Below are 14,636 nucleotides of genomic sequence, written 5' to 3' on the forward strand. Positions count from 1 at the left end.
GTGAAAGACAACCAAATAAGGGTATTGGGTGAAAGCTATTTACTGAATTGCTTCTTCAAGGAAGAGTTTATCTATGACTATAGCTTTTGTCAACTTAAGACAACTATCAAATAGGCCAAGTGGCAGATAATGACGTTTCTAATAAATTATGTCTCTGCAAAAGTCTTTGAATGTATGGCCAGGGCAAAAATTTTGTGACCCAATATAATAAATGTGTGTCACAAATATTTTTTTTATTCTAAATGAAAGGTATGTTAAGGTTTCAATGCTGACAGACAAACTCATCAAAACATCAAGCACATCAAAAAAAGAAAAATTGCTAGTTAAGTCTTTTGAGGATAAGATTTCTGAGGAAAGAAAAATCCACTGGAAGAACGAACTCTTAAAATTAGAAGCAGGTGTCAGCACCATGAAGTGATAAATATCAAAGAATAACTGGCCCTGAAAAGCATTCTTAAGCATACCATACTACTTTTAAGCCTTACACGTGGATTTTGACATTCGAACATGAAGTGTTGCTTATATAAGTCCCTAAAGAGTGTTAAGACATGAGGGGTGTTGCACAGCCATTTTGATAAATGCTCTCTTCTGCTGGGTTCATGAAATGGCTGAAAGGCAGATGGCAAATTCTGGCTGGCATTAAGTCATAAGTAATCATGCTATCCTAGAATTCATTAATCTTGGAAGCTAATCATAGTTAAGTGATTTCTGGGTGGGGCTAACATGGCAGAATAGTCTGGTGCTACAGAAGACCCTTCAGATTAGAAATGGATATTGAGTTGCCATTCCTTGAATTTCTAATGACGTGAGTGCACTTCCAGCTACGCAAATGAAAACTTTAAACTACCTCTCATTTTTTTCTTTTTTTTTTTTTTTTTTTAGATGGAGTCTCGCTCTGTCGCCAGGCTGGAGTGCAGTGGCATGATCTTGGCTCACTGCAACCTCCGTCTCCAGGGTTCAAGCGATTAAACTACCTCTCATTACATACAAAGTAGACAATACCTACAGACTGGAATGTTTCTTCAAAATGAAGAACAACATGCTTGGACCACAGTAAATCATCAAAGTGTGGGAGTATCGTCTGAATAAATACCGAACATTCACAGCTGTCTGGAAAGCCAGTTCCCCCCGGTGGGCTGAGTATGCTGGACCACAGGAAGAATTCCTCACTTGACAAAGACCAGAGAATCAAGAACCAAAGTAACACTGTATTTAAAAAACCCAAAGGTTTCAGAGGGGTTTTAACTGTTAAGAAAGGGAGGTCAGTGATACTTTACTCTTAAGCCAATTAATTGTATTAATATTCAATGAGTTTCGCCATTCTACCTCAGTTTAATTTTTCAAGTTTAACAGATGCTTCAACATAAAGTGACGCTTTATTCCGGAAGTTGTCTTCCACTTGAGATATACTTTGTGAATCAGTGCTAGAGACAGACCTCTTCATTTCAGTACTTGGTGTGTCGTTCAGGAATCCATCAGGAAATAGTTCCTGATTTATTCTGTCAACGTGAGCATTTCTTGTAATCTTCCAGGATGTAATTCACCCAGCATTTTGAAATGGGTGCCATGTCTCTGATTAATTGATGAGTTTATGATGTATCTAAAATCCTTGGATGGACAGAGCTGGATAAATAGGCATTATTGTAATCCTCTGCTGAGCAGAAAGCAATTGGGATGTGCATAGCCTCATGAGAAACTGCTGCACAGCAGCCTGCTGCACACACTATTGATTGACTCCTGGGATCTGCATGGACCAAGGACTTATTTCTTCCCTCTCTCCCCAGTTCCCCGTGTAAAAGCCTCTTATTCTGGAGTGTTAACAAACTACTTTGTTAAAAACACTGATGGCCAAAAACCACAGAACTTTACTTCCATATAAACTGATGGTGCTATATTTGGTTATTTGACATTTAAAGAGAATCATCAGTATGTAGGAAAAATATAAGACCCTATGAGAGAGAGAAATAAGTCTGCAAACAATAGTATTAGTGGTATCACTTTTTTACAAATTAAATGAATGTATATGTACACACACATATATATTTATGTATGTATGCATATAGCTTAGAACAATGTGTGGCCCATAGTAAGTGCTCAATAAACATCAGTTATTGCTATTACTTATAAAATGCTTATATATTTAAAATTTCAGCAGCAGTGACAAAATACAAGCCAATATATATTTATTGTTAATCAACTTGTCTTGAGTCTATAAAATAGCTACACTGTGTTCATATAATAGAACGGAGGAAGTAAGATCACTAAAGTATTTTCATCTTTATATCTGTGGTTAAAACTACCTTCAATTTAAGTTCCATAAATATTTAAATAATATTAGATATAGGAAAACATGATATACTTTTAGGTAAGCCTGATCTATTATTTATCTATCAATGATTGCTGTCTTTTTTCTCTTTCTTTTCTCCTCTTCCGACTATACTTTCTGGTTATTCTACCCTCTGGTGAATTTAATCTCCATTCAGATTAATTTTGTTCCCTCTAAGTAAATTATTTGCTTGTATTCTACCCAATCTATTATCTACAAATCAGAAAACTGTCTGTTTCAGGCAGGGGAGGCTTGGGTCCATGAGTATAGTATGATAGACTGTATTTTTGTATATGTACTTCTTGAGGACTTCCTAGTATGTCAGCTCTCTAGATGCTTCTTAGAGATGGAGTAAGATTAGACTCTGATATTACGAAAGGAAGGAAATGGGCCAGTATTCATTGCTGCTCCTTTAACGATGAAATGGCTGATGCACCAGCTATTTCAAGCAGGCACAGCAGAGGACTGTGGTCTAAGCCACGGAATAAACTCCTCACCCATATGAAGCTTGCTGTGCTCTACATCTTATGTATTACAGCCACTGGGTTTATTAAACCAGTTACCCTTCTTTCCTTCACTGGGCTGTAAGCTCTTGGAAGGCAAGTTCCGTTCTGCTTATTTTCATATTTCTTCTATCATTTTTGCACAGTGCTTTGCATATAATAGATGCAGAGGTGTAAAATATGTTACCAAATAAATTTCACAGTATCTTAAATTCATATAGTAAGTTTAGGGTTTTCAAAGTATTTACCCCCTAAGAAGGATATACAGTATTTCTTTACAGCGTTTTGATTTATTAAATATACTTTGCATATATTAAAAATATGTATAGTATCCTGCACAATACTTTTACACAGAGCTGATGCTTAATAAACGGTAGCTCTTGTTCTTATCATCTCATTTGATCTTTTCAAAGCTATGAGTTAGGAAGGCAAGGCTGTTTTATTGTCCTCAATGTTTACATATGAGGAAATGAAAATTCAGAGAAGTAGTTTGCTAACATTCTCAGGCTTGCTCATGGCAGAATATGGGAATGACTAACTTTAAAAATTCTTAATTTGAACTTTTTCCTCTTTATAATACATTCTATTTCTCACTTATCTCCCTCCCCAGCAAGCCTATGAAGATTGCTGTGGTTGGAATGAAATTTGCTTTAATGTTCCTCCTTACAGTATGCTCCACCCAAGCCACACCATGAGTTGGCCACCTGAGCCACGGGGGCTGTACTGAGGATGGTGACAGGCACAGGGAGGAGGATTTCACATATAAACCTAATGTATACACTGCATCTCCTTCCTCCCCTTCTAGAATATTTACACAGCTTCATTTTCAAACATGAAATTAAAAATTTGGAGATTTGGGTAATTTATTTATTCAGACAAGACCAGCTGAAATGCAGCATCTGTTTTCCTGAGAGCTTCTGCATTCACAAAATTGTACATCTGGGTTCTCCGATGCAAGTGGAGCAACGCTCATTCGTTAGACAAACATATACATCACTCTGCTTCTGAGCGCTTGATCCTACTGGAAGGACAAAGTGAGACGTGTGTGATCTCCATCTTATTATTTACTTATTTATTAGACAAATATTGATTGAATGGCTACTAAGTTGCCAGGTACTAGAGGCTTCAGGAATCCAAACAATTTTCTGGATCACGATTTATCATATATGTATATAACACACACACAGACTATATGTGTGTGTGTATGAGAAGAATATTTCTTTTCCTCTAAGAGGTAACCTTTTAGATTCCAATTACAAGAAGTTGTTTTAGGCCCTTTTCTGACATTAAGAAAAAATAGCCTTGATAAAGAAGGCAAGGGATTTTTGAAGGGTGGTTACAGTGCTCATTTGGTAATACAGCTTTCCTGCATAACCCCTTATTTGGGTAAAATTTCGCTGATAAAGAAGGGTCCGTAAAGAAGAGGTCCCTTGTTACTGTACCAACGTCCCCTGGTGCACCAGTCTCTAATGAGCAGGTGCCAATATGAGAAGAGATCATAGAAGAGGATGTGGTCCCAGCTGATGCTTTCCTACTGCTCAATAAATGCAGAAGAAAAGCCAAGACATTGATCCCATGGCAATGTTCTGTAGCAGTGACTATTCCTATTCCAGCAGGAGATGATGGGAGATTTAATCATTTTCTCTAATATATGCTAGTGCAGTGGAGTGTCCATGATCAAAGCACTATTGTTACCAGTCGCTGCCTTTTTACTGGCACTGATAATGGGTTTCCTCTTTGTCTCAGCTAGAAGTCTAAGTTGGTAGACTTCCTCCACTCTTACAACTGATAAATGACTGTTGGCAGTCAAATTAGGACCAGCAGAGTTGGGAATCCAAGTGAACCTAATATGTGATACTTAAAATTAAAATGGCTAACATAAGTCTGCAAAATTCAACTATGTTGCCAGTAGTTGTGACACCGACCCCTAGTTCTGAATGCCCTGGGTCGCTGACTGACCAGATGTTTACCGAAATATTCTTTGACAGACGCCTTTAAACAATTTTTAAAAACTGTGTTTCTTAATAATTGTGATAGGAACAGAGAACATGTTATTAAAATACTTAATTTTTTTTTTGAGATAGGAGTTTTGTTTTTGTCGCCCAGACTGGAGTGCAATGGCACAATCTTGACTCACTGCAACCTCTGCCTCCTGGGTTCAAGTGATTCTCCTGCCTCAGCCTCCCTAGTAGCTGGGATTACAGGAGGGCACCACCACACCCAGCTAATTTTTGTGTTTTTAGCAGAGACGGGGTTTCACCATGTTGGCCAGGCAGGTCTCAAACTCCTGACCTCAAGTGATCTGCCCACCTCGGCCTCCCAAAGTGCTGGGATTACAGGTGTGAGCCACTGTGCTCGGCCTAAAGTACTTAATTTTGACCTTCAAAAATGAGAACAACTTACTCTTTGCAGAGAAATGTATCTCTAAAAGTATTTATAAAAATAAAACTAAATTTATTCCTTATCAAATTTGACTTCAAAACTTTCACTAAACTGTTTTGAAACTTTTAACATGTTGGTGGATGTAACTGTGTCTGTTAATTGTTTTACAATCCCAGTATAATTGAAGGCATTTGGAATTTTGAATGTTTTTCTATAGGAGAAAATTTAAGCAGCCTCTTATGCATATATTTCAAACACAGTACTGAACTTCACTGAAAAGTACTGTAATTTCATGTTTTTTTTTACAATAAAAAAATTCGCTTTACTTTTTAGGTCTGCCAAAACTTACTGATATGTCTGTACTTAATGTAGATGCGGTCTCAAATCTGAAAGTGGTGCAATGCAGTCATCCGTGAAGCCCACTGGACCCCTGGTATAAAAGTCTAACTTTGGGGACAAATATAACCTGAGAAAGGCTCACAGAACAGCCACAGGGCTGCCTTTCAACTTAGGAAGAAGACTTAAATTTATATATACTAACAATCAAAAGACTAAGAGACAAGTCTCACTTTCAAGTGAGACATGGACATTTCTCAGTCTGATTCCATCTAAATCCAGTTTAACTGCCACCTTTTAAGGAAATTATCCCTTATTCTCCAGATTTAACAGCTCTTTTCTTTTACTCCTGTGACACTTAACCCTGTCTGCTTTCAACTACCCTCAGCTGGGTAAGCCTGGCTGCCTCAATAATCCTAATGACGATATTTCACGTGATTAGAGAATATTAACTTTCACAAAGGACTTTGGACTTCATTACCTCATCTGTCATAACTTTGTGACAGAGATGGAGCAGAAGGAACAGTTCCCACCTTACAGGTAGTGACTGACACTTGAGGAAATTCGGAGGTTTGCCCTTGGAGACAGGGACTTGCTGGAGTCCTCTCTGTATCTACTCGACTATACTGCATACAATCAGCACTTAATAAGGATTCAACAACTTGGCTTGACTTTAATGATAATGATTAGAAGACCAGCCATTCCTTTTCATGCAGCAGGCCCTAAACTGGAGGAATATGGGACAGAGAGAGAGACAAGATAATTGTTTTTCTTATAGTGAGGTATCCAGAGTCACCCAGAATCTAATCTTCTCTAATCTATTTGAAAATAGGCTAGATTTCTACCTATCTAGAATTGTTTTAAAGAGAACCTACTTTAACATAGAGAGAATGGTTGGGGAGTATGACATTTAAAGTTAAGGTGGCTTCCAGACAAGTACTGAGTGGGGAGAACCCACCTAAAGGAACAAGAAAGCAGCCTAAATCAGTGCTTTGCAAAGTGTAACATGCACGAGCATCACCAGGAGATCTTGTTAAAATACCGTTGGTCTAGGTGGGGCCTGAGATTCTGTTTTTCTGTTTGTTTCTCTTTTCTTTTGAGACAGGGTCACACTCTGTTGCTTAGGCTGGAGTGCAATGGCACAATCATAGCTCACTGTAACCTTGAGTTCCTGGGCTCAAGCAAGGCTCCTGCCTCAGCCTCCCTAGTAGCTGGGACTACAGGCACATGCCATTATGCATGGCTAATTAAAAATTTTTTTTTTTGTAGAGACAGGGTCCTGCTGTTACTTATACTGATCTCAAGGCTGATTTCAAGCTCCTGGCCTCAAGCAATCCTCCCACCTTGGGCCCCATGCCCGGCCAGGGTTCTCTATTTTTAGTAAGCCCCCAGGTGATGCCATGTTGCAGGTCCTCAGACCACACTTTGAGCAGCAAGGGTCTGAAGTGTCTCATATGGGTGCTCCTTACACTTGTAGAAGAGAAAATTTGGTACGGAAATCTGAATTTTTCACAAGTAAGTCAGGGAGGTTGTCTATAATACATAAAATGTTCTACAAAGGATTCACTATTGGGATTCTTAATATAGAGCTAATACTAAACAATGAACTTAAAAATAATACAGAATTATTATTTATTATTTTTTTAAAAAGGTTTGATTCACTTAAAGGAACACACTTTCAGGTGAGGGATACTTGTAATAAAGTCAATGCACTGCTGCTCGTCAAGAGGTCCTTGGCTGAGCCTAAGCAATTGTTCTGCTTACGACTTGCTAGTAATTGGATTTGACTGAAAGCCTGCAAATTGAAAGTGTAGTAAACACCAATTCTGACAGTATTCTTGATAGCAAATTCTGCTTTCAAGTTTATTGAAAGCACCCCAAATTCTCTGCTTTATCACTTCATTCATTCAATCAATATTTATTGAATACCTATTATGTGCTAGACACTGTTATGGATGTTAGAGATACAGCAATGGAAAAGACAGACTAAGTCCCACTGTTCATGGAGTATATATCCTAGAGAGAGAAAACAGACAATAATAGCAGAGAGATGGCCTGGCGTGGTGGGCTCACACTGGCAATCCCAGCACTTTGGGAGGCTGAGGCAGGAGGATCACTTGAGGCCAGGCGTTTGAGACTAGTCTGGCCAATATGAGGAAAGCCCGTCTCTACTAAAAATACAAAAATTAGCCAGGCATGGTGGCGTGCACCTGTAGTCCTACCTGCTCGGGAGGCTGGGTCAGGAGAATCACCTGAACCCGGAGGTGGAGTTTGCAGTGAGCTGAGATTGTGCCACTGCACTCCAGCCTGGGCGACAGAGCAAGACTCCGTCTCAGGAAAAAAAAAAAATAGTAGATGCAGATGTAAGGAAACAAAACAGTGTTGTGAGTTATAGGATGATGGAGGGAGGGTCAGCGGCTATTTTAGATCACTGAGGGCCTGTGTGATGAGCTATTATTTGAACAAAGACCTAACTGCTGAGGGTTATTTGATTTTATAAATGAAAATGATAGTTTACTTTGTTAACAGTTAATACTCTTTGCTGATATATTGTGTCCTATGTATATTTAATAATCTATATTTCTTCTCTAGATTAAGTTGTATGACAAGGCTTTGGGATAAGGAAAATCGAATGTTTTTCAGGTCTCTCTCATGAGTTATTTATTGTTTCTTATTATATATATATTTTTTTGACGGAGTTTCGCTCTTGTTGCCCAGGCTGGAGTGTAATGGCACGATCTCAGTTCACTGCAACCTCCGCCTCCCAGGTTCAAGCAATTCTCCTGCCTCAGCCTCCCGAGTAGCTGGGATTACAGGCATGCAGCACCATGCCCAGCTAATTTTGTATTTTTAGTAGAGATGGGGTTTCTCCATGTTGGTGAGGCTGGTCTCGAACTCCCAACCTCAGGTGATCCGTCCACCTCGGTCTCCCAAAGTGCTGGGATTACAGGCGTGAGCCATCACATCTGGCCTTATAACGTTTTAACGGAAGTACCAGTCCAGGACACGAGACCCTAAAATGCTGCTCCAAATGTTGATGGTAAAAGAGGTTATTGAGTATAGAAGATAAACTTAGACTATGAAGTCAGATTTGGTTTCAAATATGGATTTTGGATCCACAGATTTACTATCTGTGTGGGCTTGGGCAAGTCTCTTGACCTTTTATGAATCTTTATCTCTTTAGAGGCAGGATCATTATATCTTGCATATTTTAAAGGAGGTTAATTTTTTAAAAACCTGGTACACAGTAGGTACTCAATTGTAACTAGAATTTTTCCATATATTTGAAAGCAACATGAGTGTCTGAACCAATGTGGGCGCTGTCTATTGGTTTCTTTCCTGTTTATCTGCATTATCAATTTCTCTGTAATTCTTCATCTGTACAGATAAACAAGAGTTGATGGTATGTGCATTTGTGCTTGATAGAATTTCATAGGACTCGTTTCGTCAATTCATGATTTGCTTCAAAGCTTTGTATCTAACCCAGTTTTGAGATAACTGGGAAACAAAACTAAGTTTTGTTTCAGCATTGTAAAAGAAGCAAAAGTCATTCTGAAGTTGTGTGATGTTTTTAAACTAACATCATCTTTAATCTCCTATGCCCTTCTTCCCAGATAATAAGAGCTGTGCGCTAAAAGTGCTGAGATAAACTAATGGGGAACAGGATACTACAAAAGACATTTGAAATAGCCGATGTAATTTACTGCATGTCTGGTTTGTTTTACTTTCCATAATCTTCCTGTTGCTCTAGGAAATTTGTCTCTTCTGGCAACCTTTGGCCCTCTTTTGGCCAGGGAGTCCTGAAAAAAGCATTTTAAGGCAGGTAAACGGAAACCAAAGTGTTCTGAGTGAGGAGCAGGTACAGGCCTTGCTTCCTGTGTCACATCTGAGGCATAAACACAGTATCCTTAGTACTTGTTTGAGAGAATTATCCCAAACGTAGGCAACCAAGAGGCTGCTGGTGCATTCAGATATACATAACTCCCAACATATTTCTGAAGGTAATTTACATGTGAACCACTAAAAGCCTCCTACTCGATTAACTGTACCCCTGGGGAAAAGCTATGCAGGCCTGCATAAGTGTGGGAACAACATAAAGGTGCTCTCTGTGCCAAAAAGGGGATTGGGCTTTATGGAAAGTCCCCAAAAAGGACCATCTGGCAGCATAAATTATCCATTTAAAATGGCTGGTGTGAGTTAATGACACCAAAGTCACCATGAACATGTGCAACATCCTTCAGCTGAGTTTTAATGTCCCCTCAGGCCTTGTTGCAATTATGACTTTCTGTGCTGAGTATGGCCAAATGTACATTTATCCACTGTCCTCTATCACTCCCTATAAACACATACCATGAAACTGCATTTTTCTGTAATGAAATGGGGATAGAGAACGGAGAGTCAGTCCAGGAATATAATTATGAGGGATTCTCTAAAAATATATATGTGTACGTGTACACACACACACACACACACACACCTCTTACCAAAAAGGATTCAGCCATTAAACTTTAGTTGTTTAATGACTACAAAGGATTCAGGTATTCAAATGTGAAAATTTATGATCGTTTGAATCATAATGTACAGATAGGAATAGGAATTGCTCTGAATAAAAGAGTCACTAGGTCAAAATATTCTATAATAATCAATCAGCCTCCACAGCCCGCAATATACCCAGAGGAAGTAAATGTAAGGACCTAGAGCTCAGCCTCATGATGAGGGAGCTCTGAGTACCTCAACCTAATAAAGCAGCTTCAATATGCACAAAAATGCATCTACACAATAATCAAGCACAAATGTACCAAACCTGTATGTTTAATTCTGATTTTCACTGAAGCAGGTAAATTGGCTAGGGCTCTAATTAGCCTTTGAAAAAGGGTTCAAAGAAGTTTTACATCTTTTAATTTTTTAATGGCACATAAACTTTTCATTGGCACTATACAGAGGTCATGCTGATGCAGGTAGTGGCAGTGAGAGTCAGCATTTTCCTTCTCATTTAGGATTGGGACTATTTCTTAGGCACTTTAGGTGAACTGATGTGAACACAAATGCAGAGAAAAGACGATGTGTGACCTTCATAGAAGAACCACCACACCTTGAGTGCTGCGGTTGGTACTAATTAGAAACAGAAGGCATGGACGACTAACGCCACCATCTCTGCGCTTCCCATATCACCGTATAATGATCTGCTTATGTGTTTGTTTCCCACCTCTGATTGTGAATTCCTTGAGAGCAGGGGCCATAACCTTCCCATCTATCCTTGAGTTCCCAGAACCTGGCATAGTGCTTCATACAGAAAGTCCCCAGTGAAGACCATCCAATGAGTGAATGAATGAGAGACTAGGCAGAAGCAAAGCAAAGAGATATTTTTGCATTTTAATAGCAGGGGCAAGATAAAAGACACGGCCAATGGGCCTGAGGTGTTTTTGTTTTGTGTTTAATTATGATACAGTAAAATTAACTTGAACAGGGAGGTATGTACTTCTGTGAATGTTAACGATTGTATAGATTACTGTCACCACCACAATCAGGATACAGAATGGTTCTATCACCCCAACATTTTCCCCGTGCTACACCTTTATAGTCACATCCCCTGAGCACTGTCTTTTGAAAAAAAATTTAGGGAGGAGATAAGGGAGCTAAGATTTGTAGATGAAGAGGTTGGTTCAGAAATTTTCTTGGTGCTCGTCTGTACTTGCAGGGAATTAACTCTGAAGCAAAAGCTGGGGAAGGATGGCTATAGAACAATATTTTCATACTTACTCTATGCTAGGTAGTAGCTATGCTAGGAAATAGCTATTAGTACTGTCAGATTATAAAAAGGGAGACACAGGCTCAGAGAGGCTAGGTAACTTGCCCACAATCACACAGCCAGCAGGAGTTGAAGCCAGGTTGACACTCCAACTGTCTCACTTCCAGGCACATACTCTATCCTTCATACCCGTTGGACTTGCCATATTCAGGAAGCCATTGGAGAAGATTCCCTCTAACTCACATGTTAGACATCGGTAAGGGTTTCAAATGGTTTTTGCGATCAGACTTATTCATATTACTCCCAAGACTCCAGAGCCAAGATTAGACTACCCCAGGAGATTAGACCAATAGTCATCATTTGTTCAGTTTAGTACAGATTAGAATAAAGAGAGTTGTTCCATTTAAATAGAAAAATAATCATGATGATATCCAGTAATAGGAAAAATATTGCAAAGTATCCTTATTATATAAAAATCTGACTCTAAACTGTAGCACAAGGAACCCATTCTTCTTTTGAATGTTATCAATCCTGCTGAAAAAGTTGATAGATTTTTATTAGGATTAAAAGATAATTTTAAAAACTAAACAAAAAGATAGTATAAAAACAAAAACAATTGGGAGGCCGAGGTGGGTGAATCACAAGGTCAGGAGTTTGAGACCGGCCTGGCCAACACGGTGAAACCCCGTCTCTATTAAAAATACAAAAATTGACTAGCTTGGCCAACATGGTGAAACGCCGTCTCTACTAAAAATACAAAAAATTAGCCAGGCGTGGTGGTGGGTGCCTGTAATCCCAGCTACTCGGGAGGGTGAGGCAGAAGAAGGAGGACTGAGAAGGAGGTTGCAGTGAGCCAAGATCATGCCACTGTACTCCAGCCCGGGCGACAGGGCGAGACTCTGTCTCAAAAAAGCAAACAAACAAAACAAAACAAAACAAAAAAACCAAAAGCAAATCAAATGCTGGATTGTGGTGTAGGGGAAAATATGTAAGAGTAGAAAATCATACACCATCTCACCAGTCTTACATTTCAGTTGAATTACTACTGCTTTGCACAGCCATCCTTTTATGAATGTGGCAATCAGATTACAATACAAACAAGTGCTCGTCCTGAAAAAGTGAACTACCTTGAGCTTTCTTTCTTCACTTTTATGCATGGCATGGGACCCCACATGTATTTTTCAGTTTCACAGTGTTAGCCACATGCCCGTGCCCCCACTCTGCTTACCTGGCTCCACTTCATGCCATCCACTTGACTGACTGCCACTTCCTGGGGAGCGCCCTTGGCCTGTATAAAATGGCTCCTCACCAGGACTGTCCATTTCATCCTCCACAGACTTGAGGCGCTTTGTGGAGCTGAAATAACAAATGGGTGCATGTTTAAAAGCAATCGCAACCACCTTTCTCTTGGACACTGCACCTCTGGTTGAAAGAAAGCCAAGGGAGGAAGCAATTGGGCAACTTAGCGTAGTTCTAGGACTCCTTTTAAATTTCTGTTCAGTCTGGTGAGTCACTGGATGTAGAACAAAGTCTTGGGTCTGTGTCGTTCCAAGTGTCTGAGTTTGATTTTTATTGTCAATCAAGTTGCTGCTCCTGCCACATCCTGTTCCTGTTTCCTTTGAGGAATAAGTGGCTGGCTCTAGCTCCTGTCTCCACCTAGAAGTGTTGGGAGTAAGGCCACATATTTCCTATCTCTACAGGTGGTGGCTGGGGCCTGGCCATCAGCAATGAACCTGGGGATCAATTTAATCCCTGTTAGAACCCCAGAAAGGATAAAAAGCAGGGCTCGTGATCCTTCGAGAAAAGCTTGGATTGGGCTGGGCATGGTGGCTCAAGCGTGTAATCCCAGGACTTTGGGAGGCTGAGGCAGGCTGATCACACTTGAGGTCAGGAGTTTGAGACCATCCTGGCCAACATGGTAAAATCCTATCTCTACTAAAAATGCAAAAATTAGCTGCGTGTAGTGGCGGGCACCTGTAATCCCAGCTACTTGGGAGGCTGAGGCAGGACAATTGCTTGAATTGAGAGGTGGAGGTTGCAGTGAGCCGAGATCGCACCACTGCACTCAAGCCTGGGCGACAGAGCAAGATTCTGTCTCAAAAAAAAAAAAAAAAAAAAAAAAGACAAGAAAATGAAAAGTTTGGATTGCTTTTTTTTTTCTTTTGCCACATTTTCCCATCTTCCACTTGGAGGTGTTCATTCAAAAAAACATTTACTGCACAGCTAGTCCAGGTCCTGCTCTAAATACTAGAAATAAATCAGTGAACAAAACAAATAAAAAGGAAGGAAGAAGGTGTGCATTGTCCCCTGAGAACAAGAGACATAAAAAAAGAGTGGCCCAAAGACTTTCATGTGCTTTCTCTATACGGAGATTATCAAAACAAAGTTTTATTCCATCAGGGTAGGGATTTTCATGTTTTGGAGAGGTATGGTCAAGAAACTTCCAGAATATATATCATTTTTTCCAGTTGAAGGACTGAATATTCTCCCCAATTTGAGGCTTCAGGAGTGAAAACATAGTGAAATGCCGCCTGCTGCTATGCTTGCTATAGTTGTTTTAATTGAATGCCACAAAATCAGGAAGTTTTCAGGGGTGATGAAACTGTCAAATCTACCCATATTATTAGGACGAGTAGATTTCATATCTACTGGGAGTGCTTATTGGGAAATCTCTTCTTCACGTTTCAGGGGACAGAATTTTTCGTATGTTTCATTCGTGAAATACCTACTATGCGCATCCTACATGCCAGGTGCTGTGCAAAGTGCTGGGATATAGAGATGAGTCAGACATGGAGACAGAGAGGCAAACAAAACTGTGCAAAAGAGAAATATAGGAGTTATGATGGAACCACACACAGGGTACAGGGGGTCACACAATGGAGACAGTGATGAGCCAGGGGTTTGGGAAAGGCTTCCTGGAGGAAATGGCTCCTGAGCTATCTTCAAGAGTGTCAAGGAGACAGGGAAGAATGAAGGAAAGGGCAGAGGCAGGGCTGCTATACAGCTGATGTACCACTCAGGCAGCCATTTGGTATTAAAAATATTATCAATGGGCAAACCGTCATTGTCTCAAACTCCATACATTTCTTCCAACCTTGCCTCCCCTTCTTTGTCCCAGACACCCTCACAGTCCAAAACCTAAAGGGTTAACGTCTTGCAGATCAGGAGCATTCCAGGACCCAGCCAAAGAAAGCCCGGCAAGCAGGGCAGTGTCTGTTCTAATTGGTATGCTCATGTCACACAGGTTATCAGATATTTCGAACATAACCCCCAGAAGGGAGGAGCCTATCTGGAAGAAGCCACATTGTGAGTGAAGTGTGATATGTTCGGAGAACTGCCA

At 40.0% G+C, this 14,636-nt stretch overlaps 1 protein-coding gene across 6 annotated transcripts in view; it reads right to left on the reverse strand.

The window, feature by feature from the left end:
- Nucleotides 1-14,636, reverse strand: part of NFIA (nuclear factor I A) — a 390,911-nt gene that overhangs the window by 93,324 nt on the left and 282,951 nt on the right. For all 6 annotated transcript variants that reach the window (XM_032136492.2, XM_032136490.2, XM_032136493.2 and 3 more), the window contains one exon: nt 12,525-12,652. In XM_032136492.2, the coding sequence (XP_031992383.1) occupies nt 12,525-12,652 (128 nt within the window). The remainder of the gene's footprint in view (nt 1-12,524; nt 12,653-14,636) is intronic.

This window comes from Hylobates moloch, unplaced genomic scaffold (assembly GCF_009828535.3).
Source record: "Hylobates moloch isolate HMO894 unplaced genomic scaffold, HMol_V3 SCAFFOLD_18, whole genome shotgun sequence".
Classification (NCBI taxonomy): domain Eukaryota; kingdom Metazoa; phylum Chordata; class Mammalia; order Primates; family Hylobatidae; genus Hylobates; species Hylobates moloch.